Here is an 18,751-nt window from a genome sequence, read left to right as displayed (position 1 = left end):
GTTGAAATTTCAATATTTGAATTTGAGAATCAAACTTTTTTGGTTGGCGAATTTAATTGACGCCTCCCAAACCATCCTCAGACCTCCTGCTTGGTTCTGATGCTGGATAGTCCATCCACACTGGTATTACAACTTGTCCAGCATCTCAGGGGTTACCAGTAGTACCTGGTCTAGTTGTTCCCTGGCCTCCTGTGGTGTCCCTGTTCCCCGCAGGATCTGGTTCTTGGTTTTTGAATCAAAGTACGGAGACAATGGGAGTGGCATGAGAGCTTTGGGGTTTTTCAGAGGGGCAGAAGCTACTGAAGCGGTGTTGAAGAACTCACCAGTGGTTCAGAGGTGGAGCTGGATCTGCTGAGAGTTTCTGTGTCTGCCGGTGGGGAGACGTCCCCGGGTGAGCAGCGCTGCGGCGAACCCTGGGCTCTGTTCTGGTGGAAGTTACTCAGCTTGTTGGGACAACTCGGAGCAGACCAATGTGTGCGTAGTCTAGATGATGGGTGATGAGGACCAGGAGCTAAATTATTTGATGTTGGAGAGAGGAAATGAGTCATAAGACTTCAGTTGCCTCTTCTCAGAGGGGAACCTAATTACGGCAATTCTGACTTCAGACGGCTAAACCTGTAATAAAAGCTGGTGGGACTGGAGTTGTAGAGCTTAAAAATCATTAGTTTGGGTTGCTGACATGCCACTCAACTTTTGGAAGTTTGGGGAGCTGTTTCAATGGTACAGTGTGTGCTGACAGAAGCAGCACATCGCTCTTTGTAGACTTGGAGAGGCTATTATATCCCCTGTGGAAACTGGTTTCCTCTGAAAATGGCGAAATAAAATCCTGTTTGAGAGCAATTTGGAAGATCTACATCAGTGACCAAGTCTTCTTCATTAACCAAATATAAAGGCAAATACTTTCCAAAGGCCTGTTTGAAAATAGAATGAAAATATGCTTTTGCACATATGTTGGACCTTCTAGATACCTTGACAGGCAAGTTGGATGGGGGGGGAGGATGTAGAAGAGAGGAAAAGAGAAATGGGGAAAAAAAGAGACAAAAAGTGAGAAGGAGAAGGGTGGGGAGGGAGAGAAAGGGAGAGGGAGGAGAGGAGAAGAGAAGAGTGAGACGGCGAGATGGGGAGAGCACGGCGTTACTGGATTGATGCTCTTGAGCTCTGGGCTTACATTTCCTTATGCTTAATTTCCAGTGTAAAGCCTAATAAAGTGAAGAATGTGAAATGGACCAGGCTGTTTCTGATAGACTGGAGCAATGTAATTTACTATATGGAAATAAGAGCTGAGTGCATTACAACTTGGAGCACTATTTAAATCTTGGAGACTTTTTTAGATAGCTTTTCAAGGTTAGCATTTGTTATCAGATTGCATTATACTCCAGTGAAATGGCTGATGGTTTCATTGTGATTAATGTTATTACAGAAAATGCCAGCTGGCCTAACAGTCTCTAAAAAAACGGTTATAATAACTATGTTGACAATAAGAATGATCTAAATGAGGTTTTTTTCACTAAAGAAGAAATGAGATTGGGTTTAAGTAAACAATGGCTAAGTCAAAGTATTTCACATTCCATACGTGAGGAACATGGGAAACAAGGAGTTTTGTAGAGGAGGAGAAGCAATCCGTGTGTTACAGGGATTTGCATCAGGGTGGGCGCTGGGATGGGATTTGTTCAAGGTTCTCCCAAAGGCAAAGTACAGTGGTGGGAGCGCCTGGGGAATCATCACTGGTGCCTATGGCCACAGGTTGGGGGACTTGTGTTTGCATTTTTTGAACCAAACTAAGAAATAGCGCTAAATCTGAAAGGGAACAATAGTGTGTGATTGCCACCACTTTTGCTTTGTTCCTCATTGCTCTCAATTGCCAGAAAACAGCTTTCTTAATCTACACAGATGGATGTCTGTGTCTGGATTTTGCATTCTTCTTACAATTCTATTCAAGGGAGAATGTACAATGACCCAAGCTATTGCTGAGCGTTTGAGCTGTGAGCACGTTTGTGCATGTATGAACATCTGCACATTTGTCTGTTCTGTGAGGAGGAGAAAATGGCTTTAATGATTTTGGGGTGGTGGGGTGGCTCTCACTGGGTAGCTCATTGACTTTCTATTCTGGTTCCACATATGGGCCTCAAATGCTGAGTTGCACAACTAAAAAGTTTAGGGATGGAAATAATAAGTATTGAGCTAAACTTGGTTGTAGAAATGGGGGTGAAAGGACATTTTAAAGACCATTTGGTCTTTCTTCTTGCCATTAAGATTCCTGTACTTGTCGGTTGTTCGTTTTGTAAGGTCCAAAGTCCACCACCGCTCTTGGGCACGTGTTGCTGAGCTTTGCTGTGCTCCCGGGCTGCTGCAAAGACTTTCTGTGCCCCTACACCCGCGTGAGTCTGTGTTGTAGCCCCGACACAAGGGCTGCACATGGAGGCTGTTGCTGCTTGTCCTGTCCATCGTTGTCAGGAAAAAGGCATCTGGCAGCAGTTGGGTGACATTTATGGGGAGGGTAAATCAAACTGCAAGTCATTGTAGAGAGAGTTGGACCAGCAATAAGAAAAGCGCTTGGGTTTTTTTTAATTTGCTGTGAGTTATGTAAAAATCCCAACTGATATTTGTTCAGTCACTTTTCATCTGTTGTTTTTTAGCTTGCTCTTAAGTTTTGTGCAGGCTGTTTATATTGGGGACTGTCTTCTCTCTTCATTCAGTTGACAGATGGTATATTAACTATGTTAAGGTGGAAAGCCTTCCAGCAAAAATATCCTGCTACTGACATGACCAATCTTTTGAATTGCAGGTGAAGCAAAGGACGATTTTTTTAATAGAATAAGATATTTTTTGCTAATTGGGAAGGTAAATTACTTATCTGTGCTTCCTCAAGCAGCAGTGTATCTTAGTATATATTTATGCAAATTCTGACCAGTTTTCTTACATAACACTTGATTAATCAGATGATTTTCCCCTTAGGCTGTGTACCAGTGTAGAGCTGACGTTGTACCTGCATTCCCCTGGAGAAAATAAGGCTTTTTTTTTCCTTAATTCAAACTATTTTTTATTAAGTTAACCAAGTTTGCCAAAAAAAATAAAGGAAATAGTAGTAGCGAACTCTTAGATTCTGTTTTACTGTCCTGGAAATTTAAAGGTATTTGGATGCTTTAGAAACAAGCGGGATTTGCACGTTTGCTCAAGGATTTCTGAACCGACCCCCCGGGACAATTATTTCTATTTTCTATACCTAAACACCGTTGAGACTCTAGTTCTATGCATCTTACATTTCAGCTCATCTTCCCCATTTACTGGTTTTCATCTAAAGAGGATAATGAACCTTATTTTTTTCCAGCTTCCAGCTAGATTTTAGGAAAGTCCAAATATTTTCTTGTCTTGCAGGCTAAGATAAAGAGTTCTATACATAATAGATACGGGATGTAGCCTCAAAAGTTAAATATGACTGCTCCTCTCTTGTGCTTCTATATGTGTGTGTGAGGGTGTATTTGAAAAAACACCGTGAAAATCGCACCCCCAAAAGCCCAGGTGAATGGGTGGTGAGGGTGGTGCGAGGTTCCCAGCGGTTTCCTCCCGCGTTCCAGCCGCTGCTGTGGCCCTTCCCTCCGCTCCAGTTCCTTCCGTGTGCAGCTGAAGATCAATGAGATGTTACCTCCAGAAGGGAACTGGGGAATGAATGTTTCAAAATATCCATAATGTGAAATTTGGCGCTGTTTTGAAGGCTGTTGGTGAAGTAATGGGTGGAAGGCCTGAACTTGGGGTAGCACTGCTGCTATGGCTGGACCTCTATCACACAACCAGTTTTTGTCTCTGTAATTATTATTTAGTAATACTAATTTTAAACCTTGTTACCTAAAAACAAGGATAAGCAGTGTCTCTGCTTTTATAAACAGATGAGGATGCCAAGTTCATACCAAAAGTTAATACAAGAATGACAGTAATTATAGCCTTTAATTTTGTCTACCTCCTAGATTTTAAGATTAGAGAACTCTGCAGCAATCCTCTTTGGAGCTCTGTGTAACCTCTGGCAGGTGCTCCACAGTCTGTCCTCTCCAGCTCTGCAAAACAGTTCTGCCACAACTTAAGCAGTTACACTCTGTGTTTAACTAGAATATAGATTTTTAAATGGCTTCATTTACAATGAATAAAATGGCTTCATTCCAATGTCACCCTTACTCAGTATTGCTGCATACAAAAAGTAGGTCTATGTAGGAGTTGTCTTTGAAAAAGATCTCTTTCCGTTTCCTCTCTTTTATGTGTTTGTTTTCTTTGAAATCACCTATCTGTGATTTTTCTATGATTTTTTTTTTTTTGATGCTTGTTTCTTCTTCCTTATTTTTATATTATTTCAATGTAACTTATTTAATTATCCTTCCTGTCTGGCCTGTCTACAAGCATAGGTATGGAGATATAAACAAGGAGATTATAATACAGGCGTGTGTATATATTTACTATAAATCCACACACACACACATACTTTTATCTCCTGGTAGCATCTGTTAGTGTTGATACAGAGGGTGAGAAACGTTTAGCCCAGCTCTGAGCATGGGGCTCAGTGGCACAGAGACAGCGGGTGTCCCACCGCGAGTCCCCTGCCAGTGTCCTTCCTGCTGCCCTCAGGGGCCCGGGGATCCTTCTGAGCTTAAAAATGGATTTTTATATATCTGAATGCCATATACAGTTATTCATTCTGCCTTGAGAGAAGTACATTTTCAATAAAGCAAATTGCTCTTTGACTTCTTGCTTTGCTCTCCTGCTTTGCAGACAGGTTTGGAAATCAATGAGGCCGTGAACAGTTGAGGGTGTTATAGTAGTAGAAAAAGTATGAGTTTGTGTAAGTTTCTCTCTGTTACGTGATGGTGTAAAATGCATCTCCACATTACACAGGTATATTGGATAGCATTTAGTGTCCAGAGCTTTTTTTCCGAGAAAGTGAGAGAGATGTCAGTAATTCTCTGATTTAGATTTTGTTATGAATTTGTTTTACCTAAAGATAAGTACCTATGTCATATTTTTTCCATTCTTTATTGCACAGACTATTTTCTAATTGAACTTCAGCGTTGTAGAAGGCTTAGGAAATGCTGATAGTCCTGCTTTCAGACATCAATATGATTTTTAATTGTTTTCCTCCTTCTTGCAGATGTTCTTGAAGGCTACAATGGCACAATCTTTGCTTATGGACAGACATCGTCAGGAAAAACGCATACTATGGAGGTACGGTGGCAAAATGGATTCAGTTTGGTAGCAACTGTAGAATTAAATGTACCAATTACCTGAACCAGCCAGCTATCTGGAGCACTCAGCTCTGAGTGACATATAAAAAGAGATCTGGGTATGTTTAGCTTCTCCTGCCTTTTAAGCTGTAGCATTTCTTTCCATGTGTCTTTTTCAAGACACGTCTAAGCTAACAAATGGTGAGTCAAAAATATCAAGTGTAGCTTCTCTGTATGTCATAATAGTTTAGGTATGTGTATATTTTAAAGGATTTGAGTGAGATTTGTTAATCCACGAATGAAAACAGTAACTAGGGTCTGTAGAGTTCCCTTGCATGCAGGATTATGAAAATTCATGCCTGGGTTATTGGTTTTCTCATTTGCACTCCCCTGGGAATACCGCTCTGGCATGCTGCAGCACAGATGGATGAATTTGAGAATTGGTGCTTTGGGGGAGAAAAATACCAAATTATACCAAATTCCAGTGGCTAAAGTCTTAAATCTCTTCATATTTCTGCTACATGAAGTATGACAGTGTAGTTTGGTTTTTTTTATTTCTTGTGTTTTTATCTGTTCAGTTAGAAGACAGTTATTTCAGGCTCTTGCTAAAAGAGGAAGATCATTCAAGCATTTAATCCTCACGTAGGATTGTTCCATCACAACGCTGTATGAGCTGGGTTTGTGTGTTTTGGAGCATTTCAGTTCAACTGTGAACTTCATAAACAGGAGGGCTACAGCAAAATCTTGCTAAATAAAAGGAAAAAAAGGAGCTTTCATTTGTTTAACAGCATCAGATGGTTTTACCACACAATTAACAGAGGTGACCTATCTAACCCGAAGGTTAAAGAAGGGAAGCAATATTCTACCAGGCCAGCAGGCCCTGGTGGAATTGCTGTTCGATTGCTACCGTTGTTCCTTTCCTGGAGGATGCAATAACTGATGCCTCACGTCTAATTAAGTCTGTCCTTGCGAGGATGGGGGAAATCAGTTGCTCAGCCCTCACAGATGGCACAATGGCTGAGTAATCCACCAGCTCTGAATGTAATTAAATCAAAATGTCTGCAGGGCTTGAGCTGGTGCTTCCACATGGCGTGGGGAAAGATCTCTTAAAGCCAATTTGTATTCAGAATTACAAGCTGCGATAAAGAAAACGACTGTAGAAAAAATGGCTGGTTTACTTCTTTAATAAAGAAAGACCTGTCATTTTAGTGTGGAATAAAGTCTATATTCAGTTTTAATCTCCCTTTTAACCTAACATCCTCTTGTAAAGTTGCTGAAGTATGTTGTGGAAGAAAAAAATAGTCTGAAGTTGAAGAAATAGTAAATCCTCTTGGTAAAGCTGTTATGGAGGATTTTCTGTGAAATGTGAAATGCTTCGTAGTGCTGGTGTTAAGCTTAACAGGACACAGTACTATAACATAGCCAGAGTAGGCTTTCTGATAGACATAGCTCTTTCTTCTGTGCTAGAGAAAACATTTGCCAACTTGTATAGCAGGATACAACCAAAACCTTCTTAAAAATGATGTATTTTGGCCCGTAAGGTTGTATTGATGAGCTAACTCCACTTCATATAGTGGAGTTTCCAATACTAGGTCCCTATGGATTGCAGTTATTATGTCTACGCTTCACTAGCTACTGCCTGCCTGCTATGTTTAAAAGTGGAAATGAATGTTCTTATTAAAATGAGAGGCTTTAATGAGCAGAGAACTCTCTGTCCTGGTGCTCGGGGGGAGTCACTAACTGCAGTGTCAGCAGCAGCGCGTTGCCCCAAACTCTGCCTGAGGTCACAGCGAAATCCAGGAGGGTGTTAGGGGTTTTCTGATGCCAGCTTGCCAGTGAGTACCCGGCCTTTACCTTCCTCCTCCCTTCCAGTTTATGGTCTCCATAAATTATAGTGGGACTTGCCTCAGTCATCTCTTGGTTTAAAAAATAAAATCCATTTATAATACAGTAAAAATGATCATTTTTTTCCAATACATCAGAGTGTGCTGGTATTACAGTGTTTTAAAGATCTTCACCTTTTCTTCCTAAAGCATTTAATGTGATCTTGCTTCATTGAGCTTCCTACTGACTTAAACCGTGAGAAAGCCCAAGCCCAAAATGTTGTAGATGCAGCGATTAAGTTACATACACACTTAATCATGTTTTACAGATTGATTTCTCTTCTGAGCTAGACAAAGCTATGTAAAGGAAAGCATCATTATTAGAGGGCTTGTTGAGGCTAGGAGACTTTAATTGAAATACTTTCATAAGTTGTCACCCAGAGCCCAAATAATCATTAGGGGAGAGGTTTACCTGGTGCAGTGACCCCAAGGCTGATGCATCTCTGTGCAGACAGAGGTCTCTGCAATGAAACTTCGAATTCAAACTGTCCTTTGGCTCAACTAACAACCCAGCTCCATCAAAGCTGCTGTAGAAACCAGGGCACTGCGTCGCTCCAGCATTTCTCCTTCTGGAGGTGCCTTTGCTGCCTTAGGAATCGCGCATCTTGCAGGGCTGTATCACACAGACAGACCTTTGGTTGCATTCATGTGCACTGAAGAAATACGAAGTGTTGGGGGTTGGTTTAATTGTGTGTTTATGCATACAAGCTTTCCCCTACATCAGGGATTTAGTGTATTTAATCACCTTCTATTTCATTCTCATAGTCTGAAATACAATCATGTATCATAAAACAAGGACTTTTTAGTTTCTGAGAAGCTTATTACCATGTTGGATATGGTATAGCATTTAACTGCTTCTGCTGCAGAAGGTAATATTGTATGTGTAATATACGCAAAATACTCACGGTTTAGATCCAGCTGAGTGCTGCTTTATAGGGAAGGCAATCAGCAATGTAACCAATTTTTCTGTATTCCCCCCCACTTCTTTATTCCCCAAGATGTGTAATTCAAGGGCAGGAGCCGTAACTGCTTTAAATACAAACTTTGAGGTAGAGGGAGAGACGGTGTCAGTTCTTCATGTTAAATTTCCTTCATCTTAGGCTGATGCTTAGAAGTTGACTGTCATTTCACCAGCTTTAGCATAAAGGGGGCGATGTCAAGAAAAGCTATATTTGAATATACTAATAAAGGCTGAGAAACTTGGAAAACTGGTCAATGTGCCCCACTAGTCATTCACAAACATGCATAATATTGAGAAACACAGGTACATGTGTATGATTTTCTTCCTAATTTACTAAAAAAAAAAAATTGGTGATTAATAACTTTTAGCAGTCACAGATCAAATCTGACTTCTCATGATTTGGAATTCTATAGTTATCCACTGGATTTAAACAAAATGATTTCTTACCACTGTTTGACATAGGTGTAAGATGCTTTGTTGTGTTGCTAGGGGCTGTGATACTTGGACAAATATATGTTCGAAAGGTGTATTAGAGTTTCTAGACACTACATTCTGATGGAGTCTTATACCTACTGACTTGTTATTACATATTTAAGTGGTTTCATAAAACATTTGGAAATAACAATATGGTGTACGCCGTAGTCAGAAAAGGTTTTCCTTTTGAGCTATTTCTATTCAGTTTTCAAGTGCTGTTTCCTTTCCTGTACGTGTCTGGCTTTTCCAAAAAGAGCAATGCAACAAAAAGGAGCCACGCAGCCAGGGATATTGTTGGGTTTTAGTTAATATTCAGTCCCTGACAGAATAGAGGAAGGTAGTTGTGCAAATTAACATGGAGAGCAGTGGTGTTTGTAAGGCACAGTTCCCTGGCAATGGGCCCAGCAAGCTCAAATCAGAATACATTACTCTAATCCCCGAATCCCCGCAACCCAGATTTCCCTTTAGCTTTCTAGCATAGTGGTGAAAGAGAAACAAAATGCTTTAATACTTCTTGTTTCTGACATGTTTCCAAATATCTGATTTAAGTGGAGGAAGCAGGCTGTAATCTGTACGTTCGTTTGTGTTTATTCCTCTGTCTTTGGTCGGAGAGTGACACTGTAAGTAGCGGCAAGATAGCACGCTTGGCAAATGGCAGGAGCTGACAAAACAAATAGATGCTCCGTTGAGTGAAGAGCGGTAACATGCCGAGTTGTTCTGCCACCTTTTCTGTGCACTTATATCAAGTAAATCCCCCCCAGAGCAGCAGGCAGAGGGACCCAGTGGAGGAAGGTGTGTGTGGACAAGGTTTTCTCCTCTGTTGTGCCCGAGCGAGGCTTTCCAAGTTACCGTTGGCTTTTGTGTCCGCAGGGGAAGCTGCACGACCCTCAGCTCATGGGAATCATTCCAAGAATTGCACATGACATCTTTGATCACATCTATTCCATGGATGAAAACCTGGAGTTTCATATAAAGGTAAATGCGGAATGACGTGTTGCGTAATGAGTCAGATGGAAGAAAGTTGTGCTGGATGGGAAATCTGCAGTTGTGTTACAACGTTGTGCTGCAGAACTTTTCCTTTTTCCCTGTTACAACTCAAAAAACCATTACTGAGGATGTTTAATAGAAATAATCCAATACAGTTACTATAGAAATTTTTTGAGTGTGTTTTCAGCTCAGCTTTGCTACTCCATTGGTTGCCTTGTCTCTCACCACTGTTGACAGGCAATTTGGTAAGAAAGAACAGACTTATTTCACTGCAGCTTCTCCAAAGACTGTACCTGAGCCCAACTGACTGTAATACTACTGATCTGCATAATGTCTGAATGTTGTTCCTATCTCAGTGACATAAATGGTCCTCCATAATATATGGGTTTGAAATGGAGGAAAGATGGCTCTGGGCAATTTAAGGAAGGATGTTTAGGAGTAATTTTTAGTCTCAAATTCTTACATATGGATTCCTTAAGATCATAGAATAGTTTGGGTTGGAAAGGACCTTTAAGGGTCACCCAGTGCCACCCCTGCCATGAGCAGGGACATCTTCACCAACTCAGGTTGCTCAGAGCCCTGTCCAGCCTGGCCTGGGATGTCTCCAGGGATGGGGCATCCACCACTTCTGGCGGACTAAGTCTTGAGTTGAACAGCTGAACAGCTGATATGTTTCCCCTGTCCTTATTGTGATACCAAACATATGATCTCAAATTATTTGAGTGACCTTGAATTCCTGCTGTTCATCCGGTCTCCTGGGGAGCTCTCAGGTCCATCTGGCACAGTTGGGACCAGGGTGCACCTCTCTTCCAAGTGGACAGCAGTAAAATTACTCTATGGATTACAGGAAAAATAAGTACTCTGCTGTGCCATCCTTCCCATAGAACACACAATATATACCTAGGTGGCTTCAGGAAGGTTAAGCAGCTGAGCACAGGTAGACCATGAAAACACTGTCCCTTCTGCTGTGAGCGGGAGAGCTCTCTGAGATCTCCTCCTCTGTTCCGCTTGTGCCTAGAAGTTGGAGTTGAGTGACTTCTTAGTGCTGCTTGTACTGAATCCCTTGAAGCACTTCTGGGGGTATATATGTATTCTTTTTTTCCTAGAGTACCTGTGAACCAGTTACTGATGTCTCGGAAGGAGTAGGTGATTTTGTACTAAGACACTGTTTGTGGGTGTGCTCCTGGAGTACAGACAGAAGAAACAGACATACAAAGTACAAATAAACCATATAAATAAGTAAATTATATTTTAATTGTAAAATATTGATTTCCTTAAAAGACACCTCTGAATTTTCGTAGAAGTGGCTTCCATAGGTGTGACACTGATTTCTTTTCATCATCTGGAAAGCTCTCCTGTGGCTATTGCTTATTCTACATGGGAGCACTTGGATACCAACAGGTGTGGACCCTCTTGTACAAAACACAGTAAATTCCTGTCCCGGCAGAAGATCATCACTTTATAAATCATGCTCTGCCAGCACTGAACAGTTTCAGTGGTTTCCTATTAACGATTATGAATATCTTAACAGAAAAGCTGCCTAAGTAGCAGTGAATGAGTGAGTGATTGTACAGGGAGCTGTCACTGAGAGAAATGCGTGTTCTGTCAGCGGGAGCAAGAATTTAACCAAACTGTCACACTCTTTTAATAACTGAGCCAACATTGAAAATGAATACAATTTTATCCCTCTCCCTCTTTAATAGAGATGAGTTTAGAATGGGGAGGGGAGCTCGCTGTCTGCTGGGTGTGCCGGTCCTCAGCGGAGTGTTAATAGGGTAAAATAAAGCACAAGAGATGAGTCTGGGTGAAGCAGGTGGTTGGTAGAGCTGGTCCAGAGGATGCTTTAAATGGGGCACAGGTGAAGTAAATACACAAAAGCAAAATATATCTGTGTTTAAAGCAATTGTCACATAGGAAGACCAAGTCGTCAATATAAAAAGTAGATATAATTTATTTTTCACACGAGAGAAAAGGATACTTTACTAGATAGCTGGAGTTTACTGATACCTAAAATTCAGCCATCTAGTATTCTACCTAAGTAATCCATAGATAAAACTTATTTAGGGTATGGTTAAGCATCCCCCCCTAACTCATTTCCTTTTGCCCTTTTATTCAGCCAGTCATTCATGCTCCCCCCGCTTAGTCTTTCTCTTTTTGTTTTCCCTTAAGACAATTGTCTCTCTCTTTGCCACAGAAAAGCTCATTTTCAGTTTGCTCTTTGAGACTTGATTCAGGACAGAACTTTTACATCTGCTTCATTTCAAAGTTTAATTTAATTTATGTTGCTTAACCTTATGCAACTTGTATGTGAAACCCCTGAACCGGCTGCCTGCTTTTGCGCTGCTGAATATCAAAGTACCTCTTAGAGTTGTCAACATTTACCATCCTCATGATGCAGCTGCGCTGGTATGGTATTAGCAGAATTCATTTGATTCGGTTCAATATTTTTGCATCCAAAGAAATGATGAAGATAAGATTTGTCTGAAGGGTTTTTTTGTGTACTTTCCTGGTGAACCATTGGTAAATGGAGGAAGATCAATGACACGTAGATCATTCAAAATACAAATACTTCCATGTGAAAGATGTGATTCAAAGTATGTGAGAGGTGGTTTTTATTTTAGTTTGGTGCTTTTTATTATGACAGATATGGAAATATAGGTACAAAGATTTTTAGATCACCAAAGTTGAAATCTGTTCTGTTTATGATTACTTTATTAGGTTTCCTACTTTGAGATCTATTTGGACAAAATCAGGGACCTGCTTGATGGTAAGTTCTGCATTTCTTATGTGACTAAGTGGCGCTGGGCTTGGTGTGGTGCTCTGAATCAGCCCCTAAGGGGAAATCATTACTTTCTTTGAGAGTGATTTACATTTAAGCTGTATGATTGATGTTGTGAAGGAGAATTTTGCAGCTGAAGTCATTGGATCTCTGACTCCCGTGCACCCATCTCTGCAGTGCTATGGAGCCTGATTAGAAATCAATGCATACAGAGAATTTTACAGACTTTGAGGCATATCTGAGCCTCACTGGTAATGTATATTCTGAAAGTAAAACTGCAATTTAAAAATGTATATAGTGTTCTGTTGAGGTTTTATTGTTAAATTTAGAATACATTGGGTTCAACTTATTCCTTGCTTAGCTTCTGTTAGGTAGTTTCTGGGAGTTATCTGTCTCTTTTACAATTTGTGTGGCTGTGTATGCACGCTGTGCGTTGATGGAAGTGTGAATTGTGTGTGCTAATGGTAACACAAAACCAGGAATATATATTTGAGCTTTCCGTTCCACTGACTTCTTCTGTCTCTTTTCAAATTTTTACTGCTTTGGCAAAATCTAAATTGGTTTATTTTATTGATCCAAGCGATAAACAAAAGCCCTTGTGCCATAAAGTTAACTTCAAAGAAACAGGTACAAGATTGATAGAACAAGAAACAAGTTTTACGGAACAGAAATATTGGTCGTTAATAAGGAGTGGGAGATTACTACGGTTCTCATTTACAAATTTAATTCATTCACAGATATGTGAACATTCCTAATGTAATAATAATAAAGTGGAATATTCCTAATGCTCTCCATCTTCTTTTCTAGTGTCAAAGACAAACCTCGCTGTACATGAAGATAAAAACAGAGTCCCATATGTTAAGGTATAAGGAAAATTTGATGCTTGTTTTTTCATCCTTTCTCACATATGCATTTATTTACACATTTCCATTTGTATCCCAGTGCATTTGCTGAGATGATTCAACTCATGTGCAGAGTCTTGAATGTTCAAGTAGTACTGGTCCCTGGATTTAGACAGTTCCCTGCAATATTAATAGGCTTGAGTCATGTTTATTTGATTTTCCTGACTTTAAACATCTACATTTTGTTAGTATGCTGTTGAATTTTAAGCATTTATATTCTCATTTTGTGTCAGATATGAAAGAGAACACTGTGAAGAATTTTGGTTTTTAATACTTTGTTGCGTAGGTGCTGTAATCCTGCAGTATCTTAGAACAGATTTGTTGGGTTTTTATGACTTCCTGGACCCTCACTTAGATGTAATACACTTGTTAGGAATGTACGTAAGCCTTAACAGTCTACATATAATATTCTGGTTATTCTCATCCTGGGGGAAAAAAAAAAGATAAAATAATCCTTCAGTAATATTGCATTAAGGAAGCGAACAAGAACTATGCATCTTGTCTTGTAGTTTGAGAGAGAAAAACTGATTTGAGTGTGTAATCCAACCCAAATTAGTGATAGGAATATATGCTGTATCATTCTATGTGTGCTAAATATAGAAACTCTCCTGTGGATTTGACCACGTCTTTAATCTTGTGAAAGAAAATTGTCTCCCAGGTTATCCCAGAGACTGAAAGGCTCACAAGGGCAGGTTTTGGTCCATTGCCTTGCTAACGATCATGTTGGATGTAGATGGTTCTTCTAATTGTTTTGTTCATCAGTGCTAAATATTCTTCTTGATGGCATTTAGACTACTAGGACACATCCTAAACTTTCCTGTTTTCACCTTGCATATTTCTAGGGTTGTACAGAAAGATTTGTATCTAGTCCTGAAGAAGTTTTGGATGTCATCGATGAGGGGAAAGCTAACCGGCACGTGGCCGTTACAAGTACGTGTTCTGTCAAAGCTTTGCTGACTATAACATGTGGGTGGTTGTAGCTTCCTAGTGATGCCATTGATTCTTCGTGTTCTCAAAGTAATCGGAGTTACTTATGTGAATGATGTAATGATGCACAAATTATAGCACTTTAAAATAAATAGAACTGTACTTTTCCTACCGCTTCACTGCGCACAGAAACATTTATTGACTTTCAGCTTTGAGAACTCCTGGATTTAATGTGTGGTATTTTATAGTATCGTTATATAAAACGTCAATACATCTATTGTTACACATAGTATAGATATTTTGAAATTATATATAACTGAAATGGTGTACATACATTCTTCATTTTTGCTACAAGTCAACAACTCAGATAAATTCACTGGTCAAGCGGCAGGCAAAGACTGCAGAGCAATCGTCAGACTCTTCCCTGTTCAGCTCTTGCAAGTCATCCCAGTGAAGCAGTGACCTGGACTGAGTTCCAACGACAGCAGAGCAAACATTATTCCTAAATTAAAAAACAAAGTTGTTGACATTGTGTTGCATGCTGCCTACTAGCAGTACGGTGACAAAAAGGGCAGGTATTTTTGGCTCATTTCCCAATTTAGACTGTAAGAAGCCTTGGATCTGAGTAGCGAGCTTGGCACAGCCTCAACCTGGAACTCCAGTCTTGGTGATGGGGTGGGGGTTTGGATATGTGTTGGTATTTATTATGTTATTTTATTTTATTTTTTATGAGGCACTGGGTAATACTGTATCACTTTAGCTTTCCTTTGCCTTTATCATCATACTAATAGAAATGTATTCTCTTTTTTTCTGAGTAATGTTTTCTCCCATTGTTTCTGCTATTCTCTTTAACAAAAAATATGCAAATACACCTTTTGCTGTGATACTACCTGTTGCATTTGGTACACACAGGAAAGTTCAGATATAAGTTGACGGAGAATGAATTTTACCTGGACTGAAATGGCAAGGAGTAAGTTTGGAGGTGTTATTGAAAAAAAAAGAGTTTGGAGATGGAAGAGAAAAATAGAGTTTATATAAATATAGATATTGCTGTGAATGTGAATGGGGGAGAGGTGGTAGTGGGGTTTACGATAACAGAGAAAATAGAGAAGACAGTTGAGGAAGTAGTTTACAGATTCTTAATGTTTTCTTTTTACTACTTTGTGAAACTACAAGCATAACATGTTGGGAGATCTCACACAATTGCACTGAAACCTGCCCATTTTCTTTTTATTGCAATTATTATTACTTCTCTTTAAATTCTCTTGCTCAGCTCAGAATTATTCCTCGGTCTTGGATTCCGAACACACATCCTCATTGTAGTTCTCTGTCTAAATAGTGTCTGTTACATCCCAGCAGTTTTTCTGTGAGCTGCCTGTACTCATGAAGAAGAGCAAAAGGACGGAACCTTTATTTCTTACCCTATTATTTCTCTTATACTCTTGAATTTGCTAGCCATAGGCTAGCTCTGATGAAATATAATTTCCTGTAGGGTTTTAAAGTAACTTAAACAAAATCTTCCAACTGCGATTCCTCTGCAGATATGAATGAACACAGCTCTAGAAGCCACAGTATCTTCCTCATTAATATTAAACAAGAGAATGTGGAAACTGAGAAGAAACTCAGTGGAAAGCTTTACCTGGTAGACTTGGCTGGAAGCGAGAAGGTGATCTTTCCTTTTTCCTAAACTGCTGAATTATCCTGGTGGGCCCCTAGGCCGGTCATGGGAACGTGTGTCAGTGCAAAACTAAGCTCGGGTTTACAGAGTCTTGTCTTTGGTTATCATTAGTACGGCAATCTTTTATTTATTTTCTTCAATGTGGGATGGAGATAAGGAGCAGATTGGGAATATTGCTATGAAATGAAAAACCCCCAAATCTGCAGTATATCTTCATTTATAATGAAGTGGATTGAACCAGGGTACTTTTGTATAGCTTATCATTTAGTTATGGGTATTTGAAGAAAGTAGCATAATTTTTATGTAATTTGTCAAATTAGACAGCTGTTTTAATTTGCTTATATTCATACATCCTATTTCTAGGTTTTCTGTAATTATTTAGTGTATTAGATCAATGAAGTAACAGCAGTTAATGCAGTTATACAGCTGAAGTCTATTTGAAGTTCCCTGAATGTCTCTCTGGATTGTGATGACTATTTATGCTTTCCAGTATAGAAAAATACTAACCAGAAAAGAACTCGTGTCTACTTACCAAAAGAGTAATAGTCTAGAACAGTACTGCACTGGAAAAATGTCAGTGTTCCCAGTTCTCAGTCGAACATCTTCTGGAGTGGTCAAAATTGTTGAACTGTGGATTAATTATAAATCCTAAATCTCGTCATTTTGCAACGTTATGCAATTCTTTATTCAAGCTGGATCCTTGGTAACTACCGTGCGTGTCAAAATAATTGCTCATGGTGAAGCGATGTCTTTCACTGTGGCAGTAGATTTCTATTTCTTTCTGAAATGAGAAGTAAAAGCAAAGATTTTGTTTGATAGACCAGGCAGCTTTCAGAATGCTCCTGGGGCCACGCTCGTTGATAACCCATCGGTGCAATGTGGAAACCGTTCACCTGAGTCATTAATCAGGTTCATTTCTATTCCTGCATATAATACTGAATGTTAAATTTGAAACTCATAGTGATGTTTAGAAAAGGAATGCCTAGTCAGGCTCTGCTCTCCTCTGAAAACGACACTTTTGTGGGTCATTATATTCGTTTGCACATTGTACAGAAAACCTGAAATAAGGGTTTCCTTGGTAGATTGTCTCTTAAAAGATACCGTGATGTTTCCTTTTACGTCATGTGACATTTTTAGAGGAAAGTACAGATACTATAGTTTTAATGTAGAGAAAAATATATGGCTTTATCCTACATTTCTGTGCCCTTTCCAACCCACCCCACCTCCAAGAAATAAAAAGGAGAGGGCGAAAAGCCTCTGACCTGGGTTGCTGTCTAACAGAGTCCCAGGCCACCAAACTTCTCGACTGGGCCACCTTGGCATCCAGTTTGTGGACCAGTAGCCCTTGCATGCAGGATCTGATCTTCTTGATCTGTGCCAGCAAAATGCAAAGCCAGGATCCTCGTTTGGTGGCATCTGCTGTGCCACTGAGAGAGCCTGAGGACACACGGACAGTCTGGGCTTGGAAATGATCCCCAGGTATCCTCAAGTCAGCACAGACTCACCAGCTTTTCCCACTGCAAAGTCAGGGTCAACTTGGAAGAACATTGGAATTATTACAGGCTTCAACTAGCAAAAAAGTACATTAAAATTCTCCTTCATGCTGATGATAAGCTTGCTCTGTTTTTCTTCCAAGAGCATCGTTCACTGTTGCACTATCTGCTTTGGAGCTGTATTTGTACAGACGCTCGCTGATAGCTGAGACTGACTGTTGCCTGCTCTCTTTGGTAGGTCAGCAAAACTGGAGCGGAGGGGGCTGTTCTTGATGAAGCTAAAAATATCAATAAGTCTTTGTCTGCTTTAGGCAATGTGATATCTGCCTTGGCAGAAGGAACTGTAAGTAATCCTGTTTTGTATTGTTGGAGAATGGCTTGTTATCTGTCTGTTTCTTTGCCATGCACATAAAAAAAAAATAAGCTAACATTTCAATTCAGAATTAAGCAAATATTAGCTTTCCAACCACAAACCAGTGACACTTTTGCTATTCTGCTAAAGATAAGAGTCTAATTCTCAGTGATTTCACTTGAGTGGTTATCCAATCTCAGCAGAATCAGAACAATTACTCTTCAGGGTTGTGTGCTTCAGATCCATTAAACCTGCCATTATCGACTCATGTTCCCTCTCGTTAAGATATCATCATCTACAAAAAATTGTTCTTGTCTCTTCCTTATATTTTGATTAGAAAACCCATGTTCCATACCGAGACAGCAAAATGACCCGAATACTTCAGGATTCCCTTGGTGGGAACTGTAGAACCACCATTGTAATCTGCTGTTCTCCTTCTGTGTTCAACGAAGCAGAAACTAAGTCGACCCTGATGTTCGGACAGCGGTGAGTCCTGCTCGGCATTCGGGTGGATGACACTTACTTGGGCCCTTCCACATGTTCTGAAACTGCTGTGCCAAGGGGAGCGAGATGAACAGGCATTTTGAAATACAGAGGTTATAGTTTCTGCACTTGTTAGAAAAACAGTACTGGAGAACTTGAGAAAAATGTCCCTTTATTCCCTATGGTGCCAGAAAAATAGATGTTCACGTTGGCCAGCGGCTGCACTACTTAGAAGCTCTGATAATTTTTCCTTCAGAAAGTATAAAGTGTTCTAGTCGTTCTTTGGAGTTTTGTGGGGAAGAGAATGGTATTGGGCAGTTTTCTGTTGGCTAACTCAGTGGAAAACATTCAGTTTTGCTTTATCTGATGCTGCTCTCAATGCTTTTAAGATGTGTCTTCTCCTTGATTGTCATCTCAGGGGTTATTGGTAGGGTTGTAAAAAATATCTTTTTAGCTGTTAAGAAAATGGAGAATGTGGACACAGCATAATAGTGACAACTTTGATAGGTTACCATGACAGCTCACAGACGTTTTTATATGTTTGAAGGATCTCAACAAGTTAGGAAGAAGTCTTCAGAAACAAGTAAGGGTAAAATAACTCTGCAAGTACGCAGAAAGAAAATTTCTT

The 18,751-nt window shown here is 39.9% G+C and overlaps 1 protein-coding gene across 1 annotated transcript in view; it reads left to right on the top strand.

Annotated features, from left to right (window-relative positions):
* The window catches only part of KIF5C (kinesin family member 5C), a 77,026-nt gene that overhangs the window by 23,855 nt on the left and 34,420 nt on the right, over positions 1–18,751 (top strand). The window contains exons 3-10 of the mRNA XM_065840627.2: positions 5,132–5,205; positions 9,393–9,497; positions 12,228–12,276; positions 13,096–13,151; positions 14,033–14,120; positions 15,659–15,783; positions 17,527–17,631; positions 17,978–18,126. Of these exons, the coding sequence (XP_065696699.1) occupies positions 5,132–5,205; positions 9,393–9,497; positions 12,228–12,276; positions 13,096–13,151; positions 14,033–14,120; positions 15,659–15,783; positions 17,527–17,631; positions 17,978–18,126 (751 nt within the window). The remainder of the gene's footprint in view (positions 1–5,131; positions 5,206–9,392; positions 9,498–12,227; positions 12,277–13,095; positions 13,152–14,032; positions 14,121–15,658; positions 15,784–17,526; positions 17,632–17,977; positions 18,127–18,751) is intronic.

The sequence above is a fragment of the Patagioenas fasciata genome, chromosome 7 (genome assembly GCF_037038585.1).
Source record: "Patagioenas fasciata isolate bPatFas1 chromosome 7, bPatFas1.hap1, whole genome shotgun sequence".
NCBI classification, from domain to species: Eukaryota; Metazoa; Chordata; class Aves; order Columbiformes; family Columbidae; genus Patagioenas; species Patagioenas fasciata.
Note: the sequence above shows the minus strand (reverse complement) of the source record. Positions and strands in the feature narration are given on the sequence as shown.